This window comes from Nomascus leucogenys, chromosome 4 (assembly GCF_006542625.1).
Source record: "Nomascus leucogenys isolate Asia chromosome 4, Asia_NLE_v1, whole genome shotgun sequence".
NCBI lineage: Eukaryota > Metazoa > Chordata > Mammalia > Primates > Hylobatidae > Nomascus > Nomascus leucogenys.
Window position 1 is genome coordinate 125,718,646 of NC_044384.1, and position 17,430 is coordinate 125,736,075.

A 17,430-nucleotide genomic window follows, 5' to 3' on the forward strand; every position below is an offset into this window, starting at 1 on the left:
TTTTCTTTTTCCAAAAATAAGTATTTTGATTTAGGCTTCATATGTTTTAAAACTATTGAATGTTTAAACTGTACTTTTTTATTACAGGGGCGAGAAGTCAATGATCTTAAAAGAAAATCTCCTTCAGATCTTTGGAAAGAAGATTTAGCAGCCTTTGTTGAAGAACTGGATGTAGGTTAAGTCTCTATTAAAATTTATTTTGAAAAGTAATGTTTATGAACAAGAATGAAATTCTTTGAAGTGATCTTAAAGTTTTCTTTAACTCTGTGAAGGTTAATGTGTTTATAAGTTGAGTTACGATTAAACTTCTAGTTACGTGAAGTTATAAAGAACTTCTTGTATGGAGGAATTTAAATGCTATGAAATTGAAATTTAGAATAAATTAAATCTGCTTTCAATTAGTTAAAAATTTTTAACTGATTTTCAGATTAAATAATTGATTCAGTTTAATGTTTTCCTGGAAAGAGGTAAGGCTAATATGTGTGTATAATTGAATGTAAGTACTTTGATTTTAGGAGTAGAATGATAGTCTCTTTACATTTATAACAGATACTTCAATATTTGATTGTTATAACATAGTTTTGTCCAAGTAGAATTCTAATTTAAAAAATAAAAAAGAGATAAGATATAAAAAGCACACCTTTTCTAAAGTTGCCCACTTAAAATATTAGAATTAATGGTAGCATTATGAATATCTGATTTTTGAGTAGCAAAATGTAAAATACCATTTATTACTCATATTACATTTTTTTTAAAGTTGCTTTGTTGATTTATTGTCTACATGCTCTACTTTTACTTCAGTGGTCTAAGTCAGAATTATATCTCTTAAGAACAAGTGTGGTAATAAATTAGCTGCCTAAAAGAATTTAGAATTTTTTAGTGCTATTTTTCTAGGCTCCCTCAATGTTCTTTCAAGTGCTGCAATGTGAATCTTCCTTGTTTTTTGCTTTCCACATATTGTTCATTAATTATTTTTTTTGCACATTTTTTCCTGCTGAGTTATAATTTATTTAAAAATTATTCATTAAAAATGAAGCCATCATATATTAAAAGAAAAATTATTCCTAATATTATTGATATCCTGATACTGCTTTAAATTTGATCACTAATATAGTGAAACACAGGAAACTTTTGTGGTTATGCCTGTACATTTCCTCACTATTGAAAAGTCATCATTCAAAACAACCCTAGCAAAAAAAATACTCTTTCACTTTTAATTTATCATCTTATTTTATTATTTGACAATTAATGAAATAGGTCCAAACACCTTATTTAAATTCTGGATGTATTTATTTTTAACATTTAAAAAGATTTAGACTTAAATTTCATGTCTCTCTGTATCATTTAAAGTCTAATGATGACATTAATTGAATATCATTTGTACATTGGCACAGCCTTCTGTGTAATGCTTAGAGTGACCCTCACCACAACCTCAAATGAATGAGATTATTATTAACCTGTATTATATAGATAAGGATCCTGAAGCTTGGAGAGGTTAAGTTACTTTCTTAGGAATTATATCATTATAGAATTACTCATCCTCTCAGACACCCACTTTCCTCATCTGTGAAATGGGGATCACAGGATTTTTTAAATGCCTCGCACATGGTGGATGCTGTATAAATTATCTGGCTTTTTTGTTTTGTTTTGTTTCGTTTTGAGACAGGGTCTTGCTCTGTCACCCAGGCTGGAGTGCAGTGGCACAATCATGGCTCATTGCAGCCTCAACCACTCAGGCTCAAGCAGTCCTCCTACCTTAGCCGGCTGAGTAGCTGGGACATGTGTGCCACCACATCTGGCTAATTTTTGTATTTTGTGTAGAGATGAGGTTTTGTTATGTTGCTTAGGCTGGTGTCAAACTCCTGGGCTCAGGTGATCCACCTACCTCAGCCTCACAAAGTGCTGGGATTACAGGTGTGAGCCACTGCAACTGGCCTCTGTTATTTCCTGAGGATACATAACTAGTAAGTGGAAGTGCAGTTGAAATCCAGAACTATCTATCTGATTTCAAAGCTTGGGTAATTTCTATTAAACTATTGTGCTACAAAGATCTTTTAAAAAAATCTCTGAAGAAATGTCATTTTTTCCTTGTGCCTTTCAAAGCCTATTTTAAGGAATAATTCTGGCAAATACAAAATCTAGGATATTAATCATGATTATATCCTAATTTATCATTACATAGACCCGCCTAAGTTAATTCTAACTATATTGGCACTTTTAACTTGTCAGACTTTCTGACTTTAATTTACATTTAGGAGGTTTTTTTCATATTTTCTATTATGACTAAAGCAATAGAAAAATATAGCTTTATACTTATTAGCAGAACTGCCTTTGTATATGATTTGCTAGGATTTTGATGATACTAGGTTATCAGAGGTCTTGATTCCATAATATATCATGGGATCTGAGAATTGGCAGAGACTTCTTAGGTCATTTAGTCACTATTGCCCCCTCGTATTACAAATGGGAAACTAGTTAGATGAATTGGGATTACAATCCAGGTCTTCTGATTTAGAATTCTTAATTTTTTTTCCATTATTTAATCTTGAATTAGATAAGTTAAAAGGAAAGCTTTATTCTTTACTGAGTGAATAACATTTGTTTCAATATTTTATGAAGTAGTGATTATATTTTCAAAGAAGTTGTTTATGTTCCTTCTGCCTTATACTTTAGAAAGTGGAATCTCAAGAACGAGAAGATATTCTGGCTGGAATGTCTGGAAAAGCAATTAAAGGTAAAGTTGGCAAACCTAAGGTGAAGAAACTCCAATTGGAAGAGACAATGCCCTCACCTTATGGCAGAAGAATAATTCCTGAAATTACAGCTATGAAGGCAGATGCCAGCAAAAAGTTGCTGAAGAAGAAGAAGGTACAACATACCTCTTGTCATTGATAGACTCATTTCTATAATGAAATATATGTATAATTTTAAAAATTTTAATGCGTGTTTAAATCATGCTTTGTTTTATTCAAAATATATTTCAATGGTAGTAGGAAATCTTTCTATGACAGCAGTTGATCTATAGAAGGAAAACATATTGGTAAAGGATCACATATTGTAAAGAGCTACTTAATTCAGCTTTTAAAATGAGAAATAGAAACACTCCACTCAGCTGCCTTCTAAGTTAAAATCTTGGAAGCCGGCCAGGCGCGGTAGCTCACGCCTATAATCCCATCACTTTGGGAGGCCGAGGCGGGCAGATCCCGAGGTCAGGAGATCGAGACCATCCTGGCAAACACGATGAAACCCCATCTCTACTAAAAAATACAAAAAATTAGCCGGGTGTGGTGGCGGGTGCATGTCTCACAGCTACTTGGGAGGCTGAGGCAGGAGAATGGTGCGAACCTAGGAGGTGGAGCTTGCAGTGAGCCGAGATTGCGCCACTGCACTCCAGCCTAGTTGACAGAGCAAGACTCCGTCTCAAAAAAAATAAATAAAAATAAAAATCTTGGAAGCCAAAACAGAACAAAACAAAAACCTCCAAAAACCCAACCATAAGTATATCAACTTTAAAGTATAAACTTTAGTTCTGTATCATAATCCATTAAAGAAGACTTAGAGTGGGAAAGGGTCTGTTTGGCTTACAAAGTACTCTGTCATCTTTTACTATGTACTTGTTTTTGTCCTTAAACTACTAAGCACATCCTATGTCATTGGCACTGATAGGTGCTATTGAGGATTAAAAAAAAAAAAAATGACATTGACCTAACCTCAAGCAGGATTGTCCAGAGTTAGCCAGAAGAAGGAAACATCAGAAAAAATGTTCAGAGCTGAGGAAACAGGGTGCATGTTGGTCTTAGAGAGGCTAATGTTTTTGGACAGGTTGATTTTTACAATCCAGAAAGTATACATTTAGATGTGTCCAACAAGTAGGTGGGAATATAGCCTCATTCTTACCAGAGCTTGGAAAATGAGCCTAAAGAGCTAGTTTAAGAGATTGGAGAGTTCTCTGTGCAGAGCTAATATTTGAAGCGTAGGTGCATTTTGAAACCAGAGTAGGATCTCTCTTCTGTTCTGATAAACTCAGGTCTCTACTACTTTCCTCATACTTGGCTCCCCACGGCACACAGTTTCATTTACCCAGACACTCTTGCCTGTCTTCGGAAACCTTTGGAAAATGGTTTCTTTTCAGTTGGCATTTGTCAGATTCATTTCTCAGCACTCTTTTCTCTACCTTATATGGTCCCCTCAAGTAACCTCATCTATGCCCAGAGCTTATTCCATTCATACTGATGGCCCCTAAATCTATGTTCCTAAGCTATAATGCTTTCAGGAGTGCCAAGCTCGTAGCCACTTGAATGCTTGAAGCCCATCAAACTCAGCATGTCTGAAACTGGACTCATTATCCTAATTTCAAAATCTGTTCTTTGCCTTCTCGCAGTTAATGACACTATCAGCCATCACTGATACAAGCCAAAAACCTGGGAGTTTTGTCATTTAATCAGTAACTAAGTCCTATTGACTGCCTACTAAGTAATTCCAAAATCCACCCCCTTATCTTGGTCCCCATTTGACATTGCCTTAGAATTTTGTGTTTTCTCTGAGATACTTTAAAGTGGTCCTCTTAACTCTCTCAGTTTCTAGTCATTTAATCATGATTTCTCCCCTTTTCTACTTCATTCCTTTAAGTTCTATATTTTACTACTAGAATGAAAATTCTAAAAAGTAAGTCTGATTGTTATGCTTGAAAATCTTCAGTGACTCCCCACTGACTATGCACAAATTCTTGGCATACAGTGTTAGCACCTGTATGCCTCTACATGTTTCTCTTCCTGGCTACTTTCTTCTCACCTTTCCTTGAGTTCTAGCAGACTATTTCCTATGTTTAAAAACCTAATTCTTTAAACATTTAATTCCTGTTAGATGGCTTTGTGCCTTCTGCCCGGGATGCCCTTCCCTCCTTAATTCCCACCTGGCAAACTTATGTGATTCCTTTAGAACTCAGCCAGAAAAGGTACTTCTCCATGGAGACTTTTTTGACCCTGCCTTGAGCAGAGTTTCTCACTTCTTCCCTTAGGCCATGGCTGTACCAGCCTCTATATTTGTTATTTGTATTGTAATGACTCATCCTTGTTGTGTGCCTCTGTGTTTTTTGTTTTTTTTTTTTTACCCCGTGGTCTTAGGGTTGGGGTCTACCTTATAGTGCCTAGCAGTGCAAGGCATGTGTTACTTATTTTCCTTCAATAATTTGAAGATTTTTTTTTTTTTTTGAGTCAGAGTTTCGCTCGTTTCCCAGGCCAGAGGCTCACGGCAATCTCCGCCTCTCAGGTTCAAGCAATTCTCCTGCCTCAGCCTCCTGAGTAGCTGGGGTTACAGGATTTTTTAATAGTATATAAAGGCCTGCCTGAGCTATAGGAACTTATTTTGCAGGTACCTTTTAGCTAGTGGTCTGGAAATCCCTCTGATAATCAAAAGCTGCCTTCCTATTTTTTATGGTTGCTTCTAAGTAGCTGTCATTTCACTGAATGTACTGGAAAATTAGAGTTACATGCAATATTATTTACTATAGATAAGTGAAGTAAAACATGGTCTGACCAAAGTCAGCTGTTAGGACCTCATCAGAATCACTGTTTTTAAACTTACCTGATTTGAAGGAGCTATCTGTTGATTGAAACTCTCTCTAAAATATGTGATGTTTTTATTTTTACTCGTGGCTTGATTTTCTTTTTATTATGTAGGGTGATCTTGATACTGCAACAGTGAAAGTGGAATTTGATGAAGAATTCAGTGGAGCGCCAGTAGAAGGTGCAGGAGAAGAGGCGTCGACTCCGTCAGCTCCTATAAATAAAGGCCCCAAACCCAGAAGGGAGAAGAAGGAGCCTGGTGAGAAATGATTATAGTTTTGCGTGTGTGTGAGAGAAAAAATATATGTATAGAGTATTACTGGATTCTTTTGATTGTGCTCTTTTTCTGGTAGTTGAAGTAATGCTTTCAATTTTCGTAAACGTTAATTTTATAATGAACTTTTCATTATAACAATTTTATTTTTACTAATGACTTTTCTATAAATATGGATACCTACCTTATTGCTATTCTTTTGCTTTTAGGTACCAGAGTGAGAAAAACACCTACATCATCTGGTAAACCTAGTGCAAAGAAAATGAAGAAACGGAATCCTTGGTCAGATGATGAATCCAAGTCAGAAAGTGATTTGGAAGAAACAGAACCTGTGGTTATTCCAAGAGATTCTTTGCTTAGGAGAGCAGCAGGTATTGTAACACATTTAATATTACTGTATATTATAGTTTAACCTATACATTGGTATTGTTAGTATTATCAGTGTTTAAGTACTAAGCCATTAGTATTTCAGAAGTTAAAGTTAGGAAGAAGAAAAAAATTGCCTTATAGAATGGTCTTTCTAGCAAAGTTGGACATAAATTTCTCTAAAGTGAATCATGTTTCTTTACTGATTTTTATTATAAAGTTTGGTTTATATTCCTTCCACAGTTTTAAGATGTTTGGGAAAAAATGTACCTTGCCACAATACCAGCAATGATAGATCTATTAATATTAGAAGTGCTTTGTGGTTTTGTTTTTGTTTGGTTTCCTACCCCTTATATCATGAAAAATTTCCTCCTGCTTTAAAAGTCTGAGTACATAGCTCTCTTTTAGATAATGATAGTTGTATGGGTGAACTGCAGAATCCCATTTTGCTATTATAGTAATATAGTACTTATAAGAATATAATTTGATGCTTTCTGAATTTTCATTAATTTTCATTAAGAAGTATTGAAGTTATTAACATCTAGTGAGTTCTCTATTTTGTACATTCTTCTGAAATTTTGTTATTTGAAAATTTGTCCTAATTTATTAAAATGAATGATACAACATTGTGGGTGTTTACTTCTGGGAAGTACATTTTTAATTATATATCAGACCTTAAATTCTTTGGTTCTGTAATCAGCAAGTGATTGAATTTCTTTCCCTAGTGTACATAGGTAGCATAATATAGGTGAATCTTTAATACGAGTAATTTAAGTTAAATGAAAATAGTTTATTACATTAAATGCTTTAAAACTGTATTTACATACATCAAAAGTGAAGTGCAAAATTAACATCCAAGTAATTTAAAAATTTTATTCCATAATACATGCTAGAAATTATAATCAAACATACTTGCTTTATGGCAATATGCCTTTCACTATAATTGGTATCTTTTTATGCATTGTATTATTGCTTTGTGAATATATTGAGGTCTTTATGTCTCCTGTCTTTTCTCATTCATCTAAAAAATTACTGTCTTTGTTATTTCATAGTAAAACTAACTCCGAAGAGGAGATAGAAGTTTTTATCCAAAAAGTTAAGAGAAAGTTTAGGTGTCGGTACTGTGGCTCACGCCTGTAATCTCAGCACTTTGGGAGGCTGAGGAGGGAGGATCACTTGAGGTCAGGAGTTCAAGACCAGCCTGGGTAACATGGCAAGACCCTGTGTTTAAAAAAATTTTTTTTTTTAATCAGCCAGGAATGGTGGCACACCTGTAGTCCCAGCTACTCAGCAGGCTGAGGGGCGAGGATTGCTTGAGCCCAGGAGTTTGAGGCTGCAGTGAGCTATGATCATACCACTGCATTTCCTGCCCAGGCAGCAGAACAAGACTCTGTGTCAAAAAACAAGGTTTAGCAGTTTTAAAATAACTGTAAAATTTGTTGTTTGTGACTGCAAATATGGGAAACATTGTATTTGTTGTCATTTGTATAATGGCTGTATGAGACAAGGCCATATTGACTACTTTCCTTAGCATTTTTTATTAATTTTTAAGTATATCAATAAGTACATTAGTTGATGCTCTCCTAACATGCACAGTATTATCTGGTAGCCTCCTGGAAACATGCACAGTATTATCTGGTAGCCTCCTGGAAAATGTAAGACAGACATTAACACTACCAAATAACTAAGGCCAGAGTTGTTGGCTTTTATTCTGTAAGAGCTTGCCTTTTTTTCTCATGGTATTTTTAGAGATGGTTGGAATATACATCAAATGCTTTATCAGTAATAATAATTCACATATATAAAGCTAGGATTTGAGTTTAACATTTATTTTTATTTTTCCTCCTAGCCGAAAGACCTAAATACACATTTGATTTCTCAGAAGAAGAGGATGATGATGCTGATGATGATGATGATGACAATAATGATTTAGAGGAATTGAAAGTTAAAGCATCTCCCATAACAAATGATGGGGAAGATGAATTTGTTCCTTCAGATGGGTTAGATAAAGATGAATATACATTTTCACCAGGCAAATCAAAAGCCACTCCAGAGTAAGTAATGCTATTTAGTGATGTGGTATAGTTAGTTGTTGTAAACATTTGCCAAGGATATTATAGTGAGCTCTTCTAAGAAATTGTTATCGTTCTAGGCAAGTTCTTCTTCATGAAGGAATCAATCTTGTAAATATTGCAGCTGTTCCCATCACAGTTGCTGTAGTTTAAAGGAAGGATTGGCACACTTTTTCCATAAAGGGCTCAATAGTAAATGTTTTAGGCTTCATGGGCCGTATTGTTTCTATCACAACTGCTTAATGCTGCCATTCTAGTAAAAAAGCAGCCATAAACGATATGTAAATAAATCAGTGTGGCCATGTTCCAATAAAATATTATTTACAAAAATAGGCAGCAGGTCCATGGGATATAGTTGGACAACCCTTGTTTTAAGAAAAGTTACTAAGTCCTTAGAATTGGGAGGTTTGTTTCTTCCCTAAATTTGGCCTTGATAGATTTTTCTTGCTTTTGGTGAGCATGAATACATCTGGGATTTGAGGTTTCTGAACTATTTTAGATGTTTTTTAAAAGTATTTTCTCACCTATTACAATTGGCTTTCACCAGATCCTGAAATAATTGCCCACCTGTAGTCTTGAATTAGAAATAGGATTATTGCCTGGTGTGATGGGGATTCTGTCTTTCTCCTTGGGTTTTTGTCCGTAGTTTGCTGATCTTAAATTCTGGAATGGTTATTTCTATCAACTATAGAATTTGGCTTAATAGTATTTTGAATAACTTTAAACCATTGCTTAGTTTCCATTCTGTTTTATATTAAATAATTGATTTGTATGGTGTCTGTGTGCATACGCGGTGTGTCCACATGGATCATGGGTATGTGTGCACACTTTTACACGTGAGAGAGAAAGAGTTTTATTACCCTGTCTTTAACAGAGAAAGAGAAAGAAATGAAAACTAAAGTTTTGTTCTGTGATTATAATCCTGCAGTAAATATTATATATAATTTATCAGCAATGAAATCAGATATTTAAATTGTATCCTCTGTGGTGTTTATTTTCCTTCTAATAGAAAATCTTTGCATGACAAAAAAAGTCAGGATTTTGGAAATCTCTTCTCCTTTCCTTCATATTCTCAGAAGTCAGAAGATGGTATGTTCATTTAGTCTTTTCATTGGTTATTGTATTATTGCTTTTAGTGGTGGAGAGAAAACAGTAAATAAATCGTTAGGTCATGATTTAACTTCACAATTTTTTGTGGGTAGGAAACTTCCTTTTTATATTTTGCTCAAGGTAATAAGGCTTCTTTACTTTTTCTGAGGAGATTCCTTACTAATTGGTCAAAATAGGCATTATGGAAGCATATAGGTGGACAGGCAAATGCTTATCTATATGGGTGTGAGTGTGTGTGTAGTGTTTTAATGAGAGAAAAGAAATAATGAAATTTTGAAAGCTTGAAATTCGATTTTCATGGCAATGTGAATGTATATATGACAGTTTTCTAAATCCGTAAGGGCACCAATATGATTGCAGATTGGTTTTACTAAACCCTAGTTACCTGAGAGATTAAAACCGTCATAAGAACAAATTTAATCCGTGTATATACTTTTCGTTTCCTACTTTTTTTGTGTATTGAATTTTTAAGGTCACTTAATTGATTCACTGTCATTTTTTAATACACACATCTATACATAGACATATTTGGTACATGTTCTATATGTATAGGTACTCATTTTTGACAGTGTGTCAAAAGAATTGTGTTAAACATATTTATTTACATCCAAGTAGCTATGTTAAATGTTTGTGCTATGGTGTTAGGGAAGAACGCATTAAACTAATTGGAGTGCAAAAGTAAACTGAAGGTAAGCCTGGCTTTTAAATTACTCTGCAATAATTTATTTAAAAATAGGAATACTTATTATTCTTTTAGATTTAAACATTATTACTGATATTCCTGAAATGGTTAATAGTATTATTTGTGTAGGTACTAAAATAATCCAATGGAACATTTTCATATCTCATTTTAAAATAAATTGTCAGCATGTAATTTTGAATTGGTCAGTTATGTTTTAAATATTTAGCATTTGGGACTTTTAATTTTTACTACTTTATGCACTTCTGTGTTATTTCACCACATAGTTAACATTTTTGGTGTATAACTGATATATTTATTTTCAGCTGTTTGTATATTGTGGATTATTTGGTCACAAAATAGTAACATAACATGAATTGTCTAGCTAAAGAGAAGTCATCAGTTAAAAGAGTCAAAGTTTACTGAGAGATCTTTATAACATTTCTTTACTAAAAGAAGGCTTTGCAATTTTTAGATTCAGCTAAATTTGACAGTAATGAAGAAGATTCTGCTTCTGTTTTTTCACCATCATTTGGTCTGAAACAGACAGATAAAGTTCCAAGTAAAACCGTAGCTGCTAAAAAGGGTATGTACTTATATTTGATTGAGTTAAGCATTGCGTAGAGATAGTTAATGTAAAAGGAAATATAATTTAATTTGAAACTATTTACTTTTTTTATCATAAAACAATTGAGAAGTATCAGTGCTTATAAGGAGAATCTCTCTTGTTTTCTAACCATCTGAGGGAGTTAATAAAATTTCTGTAAGACTTCATTTTAAAGCTGTTGTAATTATAAGATAATCCCGTGCATTAGTATCTAAAGATAGCTTTCTAGAAAAGCTCCCTTGTGGTTAGGTTGTAATGGAGATTAAAATTTTGTCTTGCTAGTAGCCTGCTTCTGTTACCTATGTTGATCATGACTCAACTCGTTATGTGGAGGGATTGGTCAGCTCAGTTGAGGTCCTCTTTTTCTATGTAAGTCATGCAGCTTCTCTCTTTTTCACAGCCTTAGATTGGCCACAAAACACTTTGAGTTGATTAAGGAATCTCTTACTAGTACCAAGATACATGTACCTTGGTCTTTTTGAAAGAGGTCAGTATTTGTGCTTCGTGTTTGAAGGAAGACCCTTAAAAAAACCCCACAAATCTAATTGAGATTTGTGCTATTTAAGACAGCAAGTAAATAATATGGATTGTTCCCTCAAGGATTTTAAAAATTCACAACAGACAACATCATTACAGACACATGTATTGTATGTAGCAGAACAACAATTTTGAAAAGTCCTGCTTACTCTGAATGCACTAGAACCATATTGAAAAATTGGTTATCTACAAGAGTCTCTGTAGCCAACACACTGGGTGACCTACCCATGTCCCTTATCACTTAGTGCACATTGGGCAACGTCTGCATTTCTTTGCCTGAGGACTTCCTCTTTGCCACTGTTCTGGAATATTAACACTGCCCTGCTCCCAGCTGCCTTTAACTAGTGGATTGAGGAAAGTTGGTCTGTAAATATCTCAGTGTCCTTGCCTCTCATGTGAGCCAACTGTGGGATGTGTGTTTCACGGTGGTTCTCAAAAATTTCTTATGGAATTAAGCTCCTAGAGTGATGATTGGCTTGGTAACTTACCCATTACTGGCTGCCTTCTCTTCATTGTCTCATTTTTGTCTCCCTTTCCTTTATCTCTCAGATAAATACTTACACTTAAATCCTTACTCTAGGATTAGGCAGATTGGCCCAAATCTGGGGAACCCACATTGAGATAGACCCTATAATTTCTCTTTTTAAAAAAAACAATCAGGCTGAGCGCAGTGGCTCACACCTGTAATCCCAGAACTTTGGGAGGTTGAGGCAGGCAGATCACTTGAGGTCAGGAGTTTGAGACCAGCCTGGCCAACATGGCAAAACTCCATCTCTACTAAAAATACAAAAATCAGCCTGGTGTGGTGGTGTGTGCATGCCTGTAGTCCCAGCTACTCAGGAAGCTGAGGCACAAGAATCGCTTGAACTCGGGAGGCAGAGGTTGCAGTGAGCTGAGATGGCACCATTGCACTCCAGCCTGGACGGTAGAGTGAGACTCCATCTCAAATAACAACAACAGAACAAAAAGCACCTTTTAAAAATAATCTTCCTATGAGCATCTTATAAACACCCTGAAAACTTGGGAGCTGTATTACTTCTTGAAACATACACCGTTTCCTTCATCAAACTGTTCACCCATATTTAACCTAATGAGTTTAGCATGACTAAAAAGCTAGAATATCATGGTACCTATTCTACTTGCTTCCTTCTTCAGTAGCTGAACTGGCCTTGTCTAAGTTGAATAGGTAGACTGCCTGTGTGGTGTGATTTCAGGGACCCCAGCAAGTCCTCAGCCTTCCTCTAGCCTCCCTTACAAAATATAATTCCAATAAAATATCATTTCAAGAAGAGGATGCATCATATCCCTCTGTAGGATTGTCTATGTTAACTCTAAATTGCATATAGTATACAAGTTAAATTCTGTAGTTCCAATAGTTTACAGCAGAAGGGCAGCTATAGTACTCAGATATCTGACCTGTTTGCCTGGTAGAATTGAAAGTGCCATGTAACTCCAAGCCAAGGAAAAAAAGTGGTTCCTTGAACACCTGGCTAAGTTTATACTCCCTGCTAGGAGCTGCCCTGTGGTTCTTGTGGTAGATATAGTCATGAAGACTCAGGTGGGAAAAGCTACACAATCAGGGTGCCACTTTCCTAGGGCTCCTCCTGCTCTTGGCTAATGAGGAGCCATATTTGTAGTGTCTCAGATTGCGACTAGAATACATTTTCCATAGAATCAGTGTAGGTTATTTTTTTTTTAAACAAAGTCTACAGTTAATATGTTTTCTTCCAAATTAGGTTTTCTTAATTACAAAAAGTGATTTATCAGTTTTTTTTTTTTTTTTTTTTTTTTTGAGAGAGTCTTGCTCTGTCACCAAGGCTAGAGTGGAGTGGCATGATCTTGGCTCATGGCAACCTCTCTTGCCTGGGTTCAAGCGATTCCTCTGCCTCATCCTCCCAAGTAGCTGCAACTACAGGCACATGCACCTCACTGGGCTAATTTTTTTGTATTTTTAGTAGAGATGGGGTTTCACCATGTTGGGCAGGTTGGTCTCGAACTCCTGACCTCCGGTGATCCGCCTGCCTTGGCCTCCCAAAGTTCTGGGATTACAGGTGTAAGCCACTGCGACTGGCCTGATTTATCAGTTTTCACATAGAACTGCAGATAAAGCTGTAAAACAAGGTCTATTTTTCAAAATTCCAGAAAGCAAAGGCTTTGTATCTATTGTCTACTTATCTAGGATTTTATATTTCTTTCCACATAAAAATGCCAAGTCTGGATTTCAGCTTTGGAATGGAAGCGAGTTGGTTTCTATTCATTGTATTTGAGGATCCCATACATTTTTTTTTCCTCGAAAACATTCTAAAAGTTAGGACTTAATCTGTGGTTATACTTGGGTTATAATTAATTTATCAAATATGCTACTCTTTTGTCATGACTATTCTATATTTAAAAGTTAGTGCTTAATTTATTTTAATGGCTCTTCCTTAAAATGTCTTAATTGCATTACCTAAGGGCAAATTATACATAATTAAATAAAAAGCATTTTGTCATCTATGAGAAATTGTTTGCCTTTACATTGCCGCCAAGCAGAGAGAAACCATTTCATTATTTAAGGCGACTCAGTTTTTTTTTTTTTTTTTGAGATAGAGTTTTGCTCTTGTTGCCCAACTGGAGTGCAATGGCACAATCTCAGCTCACTGTGACCTCCCGGGTTCAAGCGATTCTCCTGCCTCAGCCTCCCAAGTAGCTGGGATTACAGGCACCTGCCACCACACCTGGCTAATTTTTGTATTTTTAGTAGAGATGGGGTCTCACCATATTGGCCAGGCTGGTCTTGAACTGCTGACCTCAGGTGATCCACCCCACCTTGGCCTCCCAGAGTGCTGGCATTACAGGTGTGAGCCACCACGCCCAGCCAGGCAACTCAGTTTCTAATCAGCTATGAGAAATTCCATTTATATAGGACTCTCTTCATTTTGGTTTGTTGGTAAGTATATTAGACCTGTGAAATGGAAATTTGCTTACTAGGAAAACCGTCTTCAGATACAGCCCCTAAGCCCAAGAGAGCCCCAAAACAGAAGAAAGTAGTAGAGGCTGTAAACTCTGACTCGGATTCAGAATTTGGTATTCCAAAGAAGACTACAACACCAAAAGGTAAGGATTATCTTCTTATAACCCTTTAAACATATACTGCGTGGAAAATATTGAATTTTTTCTACCTCATTGAATTTAGAGAGGCTAGGTATCTATTTTGTTTTAAATTGCTTTACTCCTCAGTAAGCAGTGTGTCTAGGAATCAGTGCTGAGTATAGTACAAAGGAGGTATAGCAATTTAGTTCAGTCACTTTGTTTTACAAATTAAAAAATTGAGGCTCAAAGAGGTTAAATAAGAATCCCTAAGAATGGTCCAAATTCTCCCCTGCAGCCAACTCACTGACAGTTATTAAAAAGTCAGATTAGCACTCCACACTAACTAAACTGTGACACTTATAGTAATGGGCTAGATCCAGGACTCTTAGGCTAGAACTTTTTTTCTCGCCTAAGAAATACTATATTCAGGGCCACACAAGGAGCCAGCACCAGTTCTCCGTGGCATCCCCTCTTTGTCTCCAGAATCTGGAAAGCCCTTAAAGATGTTTTGTAAAATATGTTTGTAAGACATGATATGCTGTGAGGGTAGCTGCTCTACTTTTCATTCAACTGAAGGATATCTTCCTCAGTGTTTCTTATATTTCTTAAAGGAGTGGTTCGGATAAGGAGCTGTAGACCTACAGGGAAATGGGGATAATAGGGTGGAAAAGAATCATAGTGACTGGGAAGGTAGTACTCAAGATATGCAGGATTGAAAGCCTTTATAGATTCAAAAATGCTATTTCCCTGATTCATTTGATCAAATATGACATCCCAAGATTATTTAAGGCTATCTTCGTACTTGTCCAGTCTAGCTGTCAAGGGATTTTTAAAGATACAAAATTGCTATTTAGTTGTTTTATTTCATTGGCATCATTGTGGGATGGAGAACATCTGGCCCCTACTTAAATATTACCTTTTCTCCTTCCACCTCCAATGATAAGAATAAGAGGTTAGGTAGGTGAAAAAAATGCTGCATGTGCTGAGTCTAGGTCTGAGAAGGAATGTGTATTTGACATTTTATAGTTAATACTGGTGGTTCTCAGATGGTGCCATTCAATATGGGATATGCCGTTGGTTGTTACTAGTCTTTGATAAGTAAAACTGAGTAAACATTTAGGCCTTTATAATAATTTTGTGTTACTAAAACAGCATGTGATTACATTTTTTAGTAATTTGTGTTCTATGGTATTTTTAAAAGTATTGGCCCCATGACAAATTAGAAATTAAAAAAAAATTTTAAATCCCATGTAATTTAAGAAGTACTCTTCCAAGTTATTTCCTTTTCAGGCTCAAGGACCACATAGCAAATACAAATAAAATGTTTTATGTATGAAGGGATTCATCATTAAAATTTGTCTTTGGGACTTTCCCACTAGTTTAAATGTATTTGTCAAAAAGTCTTTGGTCATGTCAACCCCAGAATTGAAATGCTACTGCCAAATTGTTTATAATCACTCATAGTAAGAGATCAGGACTGCCGTGCTCCACTGATTGGGCATGCCAAAGAAATAGACTACAATGTTGTGGCATCTATCTTTTTATATTGCACTTACCCACAGAAGAAAAAACCTTTTCTATCATTTTAAGGTAAAGGCCGAGGGGCAAAGAAAAGGAAAGCATCTGGCTCTGAAAATGAAGGCGATTATAACCCTGGCAGGAAAACATCCAAAACAACAAGCAAGGTAACCAGGAACATCGTTGCACATTAGTGCATGGCTTTTTAAAAAAAGATCTGCAACTGACTTAGTTTGCTTATTACTACAGTCCTGGAACAGCTTTCCACCTAGCATCTCGTATCAATATGGGGCTTGTATTTGGTTAAGGAATTATTCAAATATAAATTTATATAATCAGGACTATTTACTAAATAACTGTGCTATAAATTAACCTACTTAGAATCTTCCATTTCATCCATTGAGCTATAGTAGTGTTATGCTACCTAAATATTAGACTCTTTCAGACAAATATTTTTCAGACTAAAGACTTTCCTTTTAACTTGGATTTATTTGACCAGGGCTAATTTGATTTTTTTTTAATTGAATTCATTTGACTATGGCTGATTTTCCCAATTAGTCTGACCCTTTTCCAGAAGTACACTATTTCTTTTAGGTAAATCAATGACATCAGCTCCCCCCATCCCTTTTTATGTTGATTTCCACATTGACCTCTTCCATTCAGTCATCTTCTATGTCTCAGGTCCACATCGGTGATGCTTTGCATTTTCTTAAACATTTACAGTGCACACATACTACACACGGTGCAGGAGTCTTGTTTCCTCCCATCAATTCTTGATACTTACCAATAGAACAGCTTGAATTTTTACTTATCTGGGCATCGTGCATACTTTTTGGGTAATACATAATTTCAGAAATAAAGGTGTTACATTTTTCAGGCTAGAACTTGGTAAATATGAAACCACCAAGGTGGCAAATTACTGTATGTAATCTTTTTCCTCCAAAAAATAAGGTAACTGGTCTTTCACTTCGGTTAGCATTATGATTCTAATTTTAAAAGCACCATGATTTGTAATACTTCTTAAACATAAGCGAAGTTTAAGGAGTGATAGTTCTTAATAAATACTAGTCTTTATTTCCTTTCATAACAACTTTTAAATCTATTGAAAAAAATATCTAGAAACCGAAGAAAACATCTTTTGATCAGGATTCAGATGTGGACATCTTCCCCTCAGACTTCCCTACTGAGCCACCTTCTCTGCCACGAACCGGTCGGGCTAGGAAAGAAGTAAAATATTTTGCAGAGTCTGATGAAGAAGAAGAAGACGTTGATTTTGCAATGTTTAATTAAGTGCCCAAAGAGCACAAACATTTTTCAACAAATATCTTGTGTTGTCCTTTTGTCTTTTCTGTCTCAGACTTTTGTACATCTGGCTTATTTTAATGTGATGATGTAATTGACGGTTTTTTATTATTGTGGTAGGCCTTTTAACATTTTGTTCTTACACATACAGTTTTATGCTCTTTTTTACTCATTGAAATGTCACGTACTGTCTGATTGGCTTGTAGACTTGTTCTAGACTGCCGTGCATTAGCACAGATTTTAATTAATTGTCATGGTTACAAACTACAGACCTGCTTTTTGAAATGAAATTTAAACATTAAAAATGGAACTGTGTTCTCTGTCTGTCT

The 17,430-nt window shown here is 35.4% G+C and overlaps 1 protein-coding gene across 3 annotated transcripts in view; it reads left to right on the forward strand.

Annotated features, from left to right (window-relative positions):
- TOP2B (DNA topoisomerase II beta) overlaps nucleotides 1-17,416 on the forward strand; it is a 68,131-nt gene extending 50,715 nt beyond the window's left edge. For 2 of the 3 annotated variants that reach the window (XM_030812252.1, XM_003256770.4), the window contains exons 27-36: nucleotides 88-171; nucleotides 2,674-2,868; nucleotides 5,679-5,823; nucleotides 6,048-6,209; nucleotides 8,054-8,258; nucleotides 9,286-9,365; nucleotides 10,541-10,651; nucleotides 14,180-14,305; nucleotides 15,872-15,966; nucleotides 16,919-17,416. In XM_030812252.1, the coding sequence (XP_030668112.1) occupies nucleotides 88-171; nucleotides 2,674-2,868; nucleotides 5,679-5,823; nucleotides 6,048-6,209; nucleotides 8,054-8,258; nucleotides 9,286-9,365; nucleotides 10,541-10,651; nucleotides 14,180-14,305; nucleotides 15,872-15,966; nucleotides 16,919-17,089 (1,374 nt within the window). In that variant the 3' untranslated portion in view covers nucleotides 17,090-17,416. The remainder of the gene's footprint in view (nucleotides 1-87; nucleotides 172-2,673; nucleotides 2,869-5,678; nucleotides 5,824-6,047; nucleotides 6,210-8,053; nucleotides 8,259-9,285; nucleotides 9,366-10,540; nucleotides 10,652-14,179; nucleotides 14,306-15,871; nucleotides 15,967-16,918) is intronic. The other variant, XM_030812253.1, reaches the window with a different exon arrangement.
- The last annotated feature ends 14 nt before the right edge of the window (nucleotides 17,417-17,430 follow it).